This window comes from Sinocyclocheilus rhinocerous, unplaced genomic scaffold (genome assembly GCF_001515625.1).
Source record: "Sinocyclocheilus rhinocerous isolate Xijiao unplaced genomic scaffold, SAMN03320098_v1.1 scaffold564, whole genome shotgun sequence".
Lineage (NCBI taxonomy): Eukaryota > Metazoa > Chordata > Actinopteri > Cypriniformes > Cyprinidae > Sinocyclocheilus > Sinocyclocheilus rhinocerous.
The window spans coordinates 2010905-2021338 of NW_015645070.1; the positions used below are offsets into that span (position 1 = coordinate 2010905).

The following is a 10434-nucleotide window of genomic DNA, read 5'->3' on the forward strand; positions in this document are numbered from 1 at the left end:
ACGCTCATTTGTTCTGAAGTCTCGAGACAAACAGAGTGAGCCTCAGCGCGAGCTTGTATTCTGTATTCTGCTAACTTACTGCAATTCTCTGTGATGACGCAGTAACTTACCGCGGGGAAGAAAAAATCTTCGGTCTGTCCAATGATTGTAAACAGTCATTAGGTCTGTCAGACGTAAGATATTTTAATGGTAATGAGACCAAAAATATTTAAGACCCATCGAATCCGAATTTAAGACATTTTAAGACTTTTTAAGGCCTTATATTAGGAAAACGTTATTTAAGACATTTTAAGACTTTAAGGACCCGTGGACACCCTGATAAAACATAATGAAATGAAAAATAAAATAAAATATTGATTTGAGCTACAGAGAATAGAGAGATGTAGAGGGGTCTATCAAGTGAAGGGGTTTATTTTGTGGTAATGACTGACTTTACATTATGCTGCTTAATACAGCGTTTTACAAAATTAAGATATAAAATAAAATAGTGATTTTAGTTATAAAGAATAAAGTTAATGTAAAGTGATATGAGACAAAAGAAATGAGAAATTTGGTTGCCTGGGATAATAAACAGCTGTAACTGACCAAGTATTTCAGATATCTGTTCCTCAGTAATCAATCTACAAAATACTCTAAAATGCTAGGATACATAACAAACAGAATGTTACATGTGTCCTTAAGTTGTGTCTGGACTGACTTGGAAATGCTCAAAAGTTAGTACAATATCACAACTCTGCAACTCTGTACTTCATCAGAAGGTATAGCCTACATCAAACCCCTGAAAGAGTAAAAGGTCAAGACAAGAACTGATGCTACAGGAATGAGGGCTGACCTTGCTGAAAATGATGGACATAACGAAAAGATCCAGCAGCAATGTCTCAGAAAACTGCCGGTAATCAAATGTGAAGAACAGGACCGTGAAGAGGACAGTGACATATTGATATGTTGGATTACTGAAGGAAGAACGCAGTAGCTTCAGCCCAGCGATAGTTATCACTAGAGCTCCGACCCTGAGAGAGAGAGAAAGAATTCATTGACTGCTTGTGAATGATAGTGCAGAACAATGTTGAGCTGATACACACCAATGAGGTACAGACAGCCAATCAGTTCGTCAATAAAAAACAACTGTTAACAATGAATGAAAAGACATAAGACATGAGGTCAGATTGAAGAGGTAATACTGACTCTGTGTTGAGTTTCCTGGGGCTGGCGAGCTCCTGTGCGCTGCCACTCAGCTCATTAAGCACAACGAGTGGATAGAGGATGTTTTTCTCCACAAACAGCAGCCACACATGTGTACGCTCAAACCACATGACATGGGCGGCACCTGCACATAGAAAATAAGCTCATACTTCAGTAATGTTAATGCTAACTAAGTCCCAGCAGAATAACAGTGTTATCTTTAGAGAACTTAAATTTGTGACTTACCCCGGATCTCAAACTGATAATACTCTCTGGTTTTGAGCAGCGGGTGTGAGAAACAGTACCAGGGTAACTGCTTCCTCATCTGGGGCAACAGGTAGTGAGTCAACAGCCCTACTGCCCCGACTAGACCGTACAGAACATAGCTCAAAAAAGGCTAGAAAAGAAGAAAGAGGGACAAGAACAGTCAACAACTGCCTATTTATTATCCTTGGATATTTAACTGTCGTTTGATTCTGAATATTATTACAATTTAAAATAACTGTTTTGTATTTTGATATATTTAAAAATGTCATTTATTCCTGTGATGGCAAAGCTAATTTTTCAGCAGCCTCTACTGTGTTCTTCTATGTCACATGATCCTTCACAAATCATTCTAATATACTGATTTGCTGCTCAAGAAATATTTCTTCTTATTATTAATGTTAAAAACAGAGGTGCTGCTTAATATTATTTTTTTTATAAAAACCATGATGCATTTTTTTCAGGATTCTATGATGGAAAAAAATCTTATTGACCCTTATTGAACTACTGAATGGTATTGTATATTGGCCAATATTAGATTTTGCCATTTTGATTTTGTAAGACTTTATTGTGCATATGATGTCTAAATTCACTTGTAGCCTTTAAAATGACTGATTTTTGTTTTTAGTGTTTTATTTTTAATTTAGTTAAACAACATTAGAATATATATTAAAGTGCCCTTAATTATGGATTTTTGAAAATTACCTTTCATGCAATGTGTAACACAGCTCTAAGAGAATGAAAACATCCTGCAAAGTTTTAAATCTGAAAGTGCACCTTATTGTCTCTAAAAAGAAAGAGTCGACTCTGAATCATTGACGTCAACATGAAACATTAGCATATTGCCCGCCACTTATTGCTCGCGCAGACCCGGGAAAACTTGAACCCCCCCTCCCTCAAACACTGAAACTGTGCTCTGCACTGTGAGGGTAAATCAGTGTTTTTTTTCTTCTTTTTTACTGCCAAAGGACGAGGCTGTGAAGAATCAATGGTTAAAGTTCATTTTGTGTCCCCGTCATTTTACTGAAGACTGCTACAGTGTTTCCCACAGACTTACTCTGTGTGTGGCGGGCTTCCCCTGTGGGATATATATACCGGTTCACATTTACAGCTCTGCGTGTTTGCTATGTAAAACCATCAGTGGATTTTCGAGTTGGTCTGAATGAAAATGCAAATTCATTCTTTGCCACTAGATGCTGCTTTTGGAGCAGTAAAAATAGCTGTTTCCCTGGTAACGGATGTACACAAAGCAGCACTGCCCTCACAAATGCTGCTTTATGAAATGGAAATGAAATCGACCAATCGGACCAATCACCGCAGATTAGCGTCACGCAAAGGAGGAGTTTGGAAAAATGAATCGTTGAGCGAATCGTTTGGGAGTCGTTGAGCAAGTAAGGTAAAATGAATGCATAATATAAGACAATGAAAGTGTTTTTTGACCTTGCATGCACGTCAACCTGTTGTTGGGGACTCCAAAAACCAAAATATGAACCTTTCATAACCCATAATAGGGGCACTTTAATATGGCCATGTATCGGTTATCAGCCACAACATGCAAATAATTATCAGCATATTGGTATTGGCCAGAATTTTAACAATGCTCCATCTCTAAACATAGTGTTTTACCTGTAAGGCAATGAAGACAGTGCTGACATGAATGGCAAAATACAGGACAGCAATGACAACACACACAATCACATCTGACTGTAGTCTCTCATTCTGTAGCCAGAGAGAAAGAAAGAGACACAGATGCATCATTCAAGACACAAGAGACCATTTGTGTCCATTTATGTCTGATTCTATCTATGTTTGTGAGATTTATATTGCTCACCACAGAGCTGCGGAGTTTCTCAGGTAAAGGATCCTGAACTTCAGAAAGCGGATCCTCTGGATTTTTCTCTTTCACATTAGGGAAGACCTTTGATTGCAATAATGAACTACACATACAAGGGACAATATTAAAATTCACTAAATTCAAACTAAACACAACAAAAGGTCCTTAAACATCAAGTCTGAGACAGTAAATACTCAAAGAAATTACCAAGTACCTAAAGCAGGAAAATTGCAAGAATTATTTATCAAAAACACAAACCCACACACTCGCAGAAAGACTTACATGAGATCAGAGGGGTCACTGCTTTGGCGGCTGAGATGGTATGAAACAGCAACCAGCAGCCCACAAAACACTGAGAAAAGCACAGGAATGTGCTGAGGATCCCACGAGTCCTGAAAACAAACATAATATTAAGAGGAATATTTAATGTGCTCAACACAGAACAATCCAGCATCCATACAAATACAACTGAAATCCAGAAAGAACTCAAAAGAAATGTAGAGTGATTCATCACCTTTAAGGCGCCATAGCAGAACCCATAGAGCATCGCTATGGTGATGATGCTGCGCACAACACTATAGAGAGCTGAAAGCAGACTGGTGCATGCTGGGAGTGAAGATAGACATAACAATGAATGTCTGAAACACCAATCTCTACAAACACAACACAGTTTTGTAGTTTATTAAAGAAATAGTAAATCCGTAAGACCTTTGTTCATCTTCGGAACACAAATTAAGATATTTTTGATGAAATCCGAGAGCTCTCTGTGACATCAGTGGTTTCAATCGTAACTTTATGAAGCTACGAAAATATTTTTTGTGCACAACGAAAACAAAAATAACAACTTTATTCAATGATTTCTTCTTTTCTTTTCCGGGTCAGTCCGCCGCCATTCACGAGAGTACCACGAGGCATGAAGAGAAGAAATCGTTGAATGAAGTCCTTATTTTTGTTTTCTTTGCGCAAAAAAGTATTCTCGTAGCTTCATAAAATTACAGTTGAACCACTGATGTCACATGGACTATTTTAACGATGTCCTTACTACCTTTCTGTGTCTTGACCGTGTTAGTTCCCATGCTGTCTATGGAGGATCAGAGAGCTCTTGGATTTCATCAAAAATATCTTAATTTATGTTCCAAAGATGAATGAAGGTCTTACAGGGCTTATTTTTCCCAGTCCTAATGTAAAAGTGTGCATATGTTTTACCATTTCCTCCGAAGACATGAATGTCAAGTTGCTCAAGCAGGTACATGACGAAAGTGTTAATCTGAGGGAGCAGCCCAACGAAGAAGATGATGGGAAAGCACAGGGTGAAAACTGGAGAGAGAGAGAAAGAGAGAGAGAGAGAGAGAGAGAGAGAGATAATGTAAAGCTGGAGTGCTTAAGCCTCGTTACATCAGCAGGATTTTCTCTGTACTCAGCTCTGGAATGTATTTCTACTTTTATAGGAATGCTGAGAAAAATCGTACAGCATGCTGATTTCAATAAAAGAGCAAAACAATAACAGCTACATATTCATCGGCTGGGAATTTATGTCCTCGTATGTATCAGCGCTCACCAATGAGGAGATCCCGCGCCTGAGACAGCAGGACGGAGCTGGTGAGAGCGACTCCATACAGAGACACTGTAGTGGAACTGCTGTTTACACTCCCATAGTGCAACAGCCAAATCAGCCCACAGCACAGACAGAAATACACAGGCCTGCTGTAAGCGATGATTCGATTATGACCCTAAACAAACATGCACAGAAGGAAGAGAAAAACATTGCATCTGAACCAAGACCCCCAATCTGTCATTTAACTTTAAATGTTTTTTTTTTAATATTCAACAAAAAGTAATGCATTTTCTGTAATTAATCGCAATTTATCATGTTAGGTGCTATTAATTAAATATTATATATAATCATGAATATACACCAAAGGACTGAGAGCAATATGACTGAAATGTTTTTGAAAGAAGTCTATTTTGCTCATCAAGGCTGCATTTATTTGATCAACAATAAACAGTAATACTGTGAAATATTACTTCAATTTAAAATGTAACTTTTTTCTATTTCAATATATTTTAAAAGGTAACTTAATTTCGGGTGACGGCAAAGCCTAATTTCCAGCAGCCATTACACCAGTTTTCAAAGTCACATGATCCTTCAGAAATCCTTCTAATATGATAATTTGGTGCTCAAGAATCATTCTTATCATTTTCAGTGTTGAAAACGGTTGTGCTTGAATACCAACATTATACAAAACATCATCTTTTGCGTTCAGCAGAAGAAAGTAATTCATACAGGTTTGGAACAACTTAAGGGTGATTAAATGATGACAGAACTTTCATTTTTGGGTGAACCATCCCTTTAATCATCGAAATGAACACATTCATTTTTCCAGCACTAATTTACATGCTTTTAGCTCATTGTAATTAAGTGTGTCATTGTATTTGAATGTGTTTTACTCACATGTCGCGGTGATGAAGAGTCGGGTTGGACACTCTGATTGAAGAACAGAAAGACACATTTTCATTAAAAACGATTCGTTAAATTGGTGTGTATTTGAAAAAGGTGTGATTCTCACCTTCAGCAATGAGTACTGGCAACTGGCAATAACGAGGCAGAACTGAAAGACCCAAATGTCAGTGAAGAACCCATTAACTAGCAGCACAGAACCTAGGAAGGCCACAAGAATCGCCAGAGCCACTGAGAGCACATTCTCCAGAACCTCCCGGTTCCTGACAAACACACATAAACACATGCAGCATTCATCAGTATATGAGCTGAGATACATCAGTAATGCACATTAATGTGTGTGTTTGTGTGTACCTGTCGAAGAGGGCAAGTAGTGTGAGTCTGTCAAAGTGCAGCCCGACCCACAGGTACGGCAGCAGCCACAGGCGGTAGTACTGCTTGGTTTTGTGTGGGTGCCTGTTTGAGTGTGTGTGATTATGTGTGGAGTCCTGCGAGCGGTGCGGCGCCTCCTGAAGGTCAGGACTCCCGTCCACATCGTGCTGTTCCAACAACTCTGGGTCCATGGACAGCAAACGATTCAGACGCATCTGAGGAAAGGAGAACTAAGCCAGGGTGAGTTTACACACACACACACACACACACACTGAGCTCATTTTCTCAACTGTGCTGCTTCTCACACAAGCACTATTGTGCGCAATTCATAATCTCATACTGTATGTCAGTTTATTTACTCATAGTCTGTGGCTGAATTATATCTCTGAGTGTTTGCATAAAGAAAACATTCAGTGTGTGTGTGTGTGTGTGTGTGTATGTGTATGTGTGTTCAGTAGCACTCACCAGGTCATGAGGGTAAAAACGAACTGAGGTAGAACTGGAGAGGTGGGAGTCTGTTTCCCTGCAGAGAGAAAGTCTTTGTTAGCTCTGAGATATTTAACATAGGATTCTGGGTTCTGGTTGTACTGTACACTGTGATGTATTATAGTAAACTAAAACTAAAACCATTCATAAAACATTTTACTTGAAATAAAATAAATGTTTACTGAAATAAAATAAAATAAATTTTTTTTTTACTTTAGCTAGTCACCAAAGCAACATGTATTATTTTCATTTAGTTCAACTTGATATACTAAAATGACTAAAACTGAAATATGAATTAATACAAACTATATAGACGTATTTAAAACACTAATGAGAATGACAAAACACAAAATTACTACAACTTTACCTAAAACTAAAATGAAAGTGAAATGTAAAAATAAAAATTTTGAAAAAAAGTATCACAATAACAACACTGGCTGTAACTCACCAGAGGTTGTTGGAAGCTCGTCTGGTTGCAGGTTCAAAGTTCACCAGGGACATGTCACATCCTCCGACCTCATAGAGAGGTGGGGTCAGCTTCCCTGAGTCACACAAACACACAAGGGGTCAGGGGTCATATAGCAGACTTTACCCAGGGTCATATTAGTGTGCCAATTAAGCCTTTTGCCATAGACATGACATTGACCCCCAATACAAGTAAAAAAATTTACTCTTTACAGCCTGCAACAACATTAATTGTTATGGTTTCCATTATGTGATCTGATCACAAGTGGAAAACACTAAATACAGTATTACAGGTGTAAATTGTGTCCAAAACATTTAGTAATCCGACCAAATAAAGCCAAATTCAGAAACACTTGTTAAAATTTAAATGTTTATGGAATGAATTTTCAATGAAACTAAAGTTAATACCAGTTGTAAACAAGACCTACAATATCCTTTGTCTACAGATGTAGTTTTTTTTTTTTACATTTTTGCCTCATAAGCTCATAAAACCCACTATATCGTGATTTTGTTGTCTTTGTCTATTCAAAAACAAGAGATATTTATAGACATATAGATGCACTATTGATCATGGGAGGAAATGAGCAAGCATGTTCCCCGACCGGAAGCAAACCTTAACCGCAGCAGTGGGAGTGTATCAATACCTCTAGACCACCAGTCAGTTTGACTGACCAAAGAAAGACCATGTCACATTTACATGCATACAAAATCTGATACAAGATCATGATGTTACCAGTGTAATCAGTGTGATCCCAAACACACAAATACATGCAGAAAAATCAGTAAACCGATAAATAACGATTAAGTCCCACAGCCAATACAACTTGTCAATATGATGAAAACCTACAGATGCACACTGACTGAATATGACATGCAAATGGAATGTGATAAGAAACAGCTTGCAGGCGTGACAAATAGTCTGACAGCCAGCGTGCAAATGCGAGACACACAGGATGCAAATATAACAGGCAGGTGTGACGATAACAAGATGATGTGACAGACAGCAGGCAATTTTACAGTGCATACCAAAGTCATCCTGCAGGCTGGCCACGCCCACAGTAGACGCCTTATCCAGACAGCCCTCCAGCTGCGCACTTCCATTCCTGACCAGCAGGGAGGCGCTAGTGCTCAATACCGTCACCTGAGACAGCGTGCGGGATGGCTGACCTCTGACCTGTGACCCTGAAGCTTGAGATACCTGACTCAGAGCTTCCTGCAGACTGGAGGAGCAGAAATATGCATGATTCGGAATGAGTAACAGACTTCGGATGTGGGACACAGGGACATATATATATATATATATATATATATAATGATACCAAATAAAACTTTATAATATGAGTCACATTAAGACTTCCCAAAATGAATGCCAAAATAAGTTTGTGAGTTTTGTTCTGTGAAATGTTTTGGAAGGTAAAAAAGAACTGAATGTTTAAATACTTGTGCCCAACCATAAAGTAAGAGTAAGTGTGTGTGTTTATGTCTATAAAGATAAGACAGACAAAAACAGAACAAGGAAGGAAGCGCAAGGTCACATTTTAGAGAGAAAAACAGACAGATGGTTGTGATAGACAGAGGAATAGGGGTTCTGGAAATGTTATGAGAACTGAGAGGAAGTGTAAAATGAGAGGGCTGCTGAATGGGAAGAGAAGAGGATGAGTATTCCGATTTCACCGCCAGAAAAAGCAAGAGCGATTTTGAGGTTTGTGTGTGTGTGTGTGTGTGTGTGTGCAAACAGAACATCACCAGGTAGAAACAGAGTGAGGGAAAATAAATGGCTTTGTTCACAATGCACAAAAATCCAATTTGTTTTTTTTTTATCTGATCTTGCAAGAGCCAAAATCAGAAATGTTTATTTGTTGTTGATTAACTGACTGGTCACTCAGGCAACCAACCGACTAGACAGTTTTGAAAATGTTGTTATATTAATATCTAATATCTACATAAGTTGCCATAGAAAAGACATAAGCATCAGTAAAACAAGTGAAATAAGAGAGTTGCTGACTGTCATTTTGGAAAGAGATGATGGAAAACTGCTGAACTCATCAGTGCAACATAAGCATTAGGTATCACTGTGTTTACACATTCATTTGGATGGTGTGTGTGAAACATACACTTGCTTGCTCATTCACCATTCAATAGAAAGTAAATGCCACAGTCATTTTAGTATGCTGGTTTGGTGCTCAAGAAACGTTTATCATTAAAAATAGTTGTGCTGCTTAATATTTCAGGTTTATTTGATAAATAGAAAGTTCAAAAGAACAGCATTTGAAAAAAGTTAGTCTTTACTGTCGATTTTGATCAACTTAAAGCATCTTTGCTGAATAAAATTATTAATTTCTTTAAAAATCTTACTGACCCTAAACTTTTTAATGGTAGTGTGTGGATTTTGTTGGGATCAGGTCTGTAAAAATAAATCTCCATTTGGTTTTTGCTTGTTGGCCAAAAAACAACTAAACAAAATTAATTTGGATATGCTAAATAAATTGGATTTTTGCTGCCTGTCTGAACAAAGCCTGTGAGTGATTTCTGTAAGTTAGTTAAGTAAAAGCATCATGATACTTCAAGAGAGACAGACATGCCCCGGGCCTGATGATGAAACAAAGCACTCAAACGCTCTCTCTTCATCTCAAGCCGTCTATGATGGCAAAGATGACTGTGTCTGGGGGTTATGGGAAGGTTTAGTATGTGAGAGAAGGATGCAGTGACCGTAACTCTCCAGGATACAGTAGTAGAGACTCCAGAAGCAGCATGTGTAAGTGTGTGACAGTGAGGGTGAAGTTAGACACCATGTGACGTGGTTCATCAGAACAGGATAAAATAAGTGAAAGCACATGAAAGACTCAAAAAATAGATACTGGGAAAAAATAAACACAAGTACTGAAACAACTCCTGCAAGAACAAAAATAAGATTTGAATTGCATGGAAAAGGCAACATGCAAGAATGTTGGCTTCCTGTACAAGCACATTGGTCAGAAAAAGATCATCTTGGGCTTCTCTGAGGATGGGTTAAAGGTCCGTACAGTAGTAAGAAGAGGGCAGCAAGCAAATTAAAGATTAGATTTCATGCAATGCACCAGAGCAGTGTGGAAATGACAGTTAAAGGTGTATAAGCAAAAGAGAAAGGATATGAAATGTGCTGAAGAGAATAATTAAGTGGACATCAGCACAGGTGAGTCAAAGCTGGTGTTCTGCAGCCGCTTGCCGGGTGAGTTGTACCTGAGCGGGGATCCGATGAGAGAGGTGGGGGGTGTGGAGTTACTTCCTGCGTTGTGCCGTCTACGCACCGCTTGACATCAGCACAAAGCTGGTGTTCTGCAGCCGCTTGCCGGGTGAGTTGTACCTGAGCGGGGATCCGATGAATCCGATGAGA

General features: G+C 38.5%; 1 protein-coding gene across 1 annotated transcript in view; it reads right to left on the reverse strand.

Moving 5' to 3' along the window:
* The window catches only part of LOC107705362 (pecanex-like protein 1), a 32163-nt gene that overhangs the window by 6765 nt on the left and 14964 nt on the right, over window positions 1-10434 (reverse strand). The window contains exons 8-22 of the mRNA XM_016508620.1: window positions 8088-8281; window positions 7045-7138; window positions 6576-6633; window positions 6093-6340; window positions 5848-6001; window positions 5733-5765; window positions 4839-5010; window positions 4487-4597; window positions 3795-3886; window positions 3563-3672; window positions 3278-3383; window positions 3073-3165; window positions 1429-1579; window positions 1186-1327; window positions 777-1010 (exon numbers count right to left, since the gene is read on the reverse strand). Coding sequence (XP_016364106.1) covers window positions 777-1010; window positions 1186-1327; window positions 1429-1579; window positions 3073-3165; window positions 3278-3383; window positions 3563-3672; window positions 3795-3886; window positions 4487-4597; window positions 4839-5010; window positions 5733-5765; window positions 5848-6001; window positions 6093-6340; window positions 6576-6633; window positions 7045-7138; window positions 8088-8281 — 1992 coding nt within the window. The remainder of the gene's footprint in view (window positions 1-776; window positions 1011-1185; window positions 1328-1428; window positions 1580-3072; window positions 3166-3277; window positions 3384-3562; window positions 3673-3794; window positions 3887-4486; window positions 4598-4838; window positions 5011-5732; window positions 5766-5847; window positions 6002-6092; window positions 6341-6575; window positions 6634-7044; window positions 7139-8087; window positions 8282-10434) is intronic.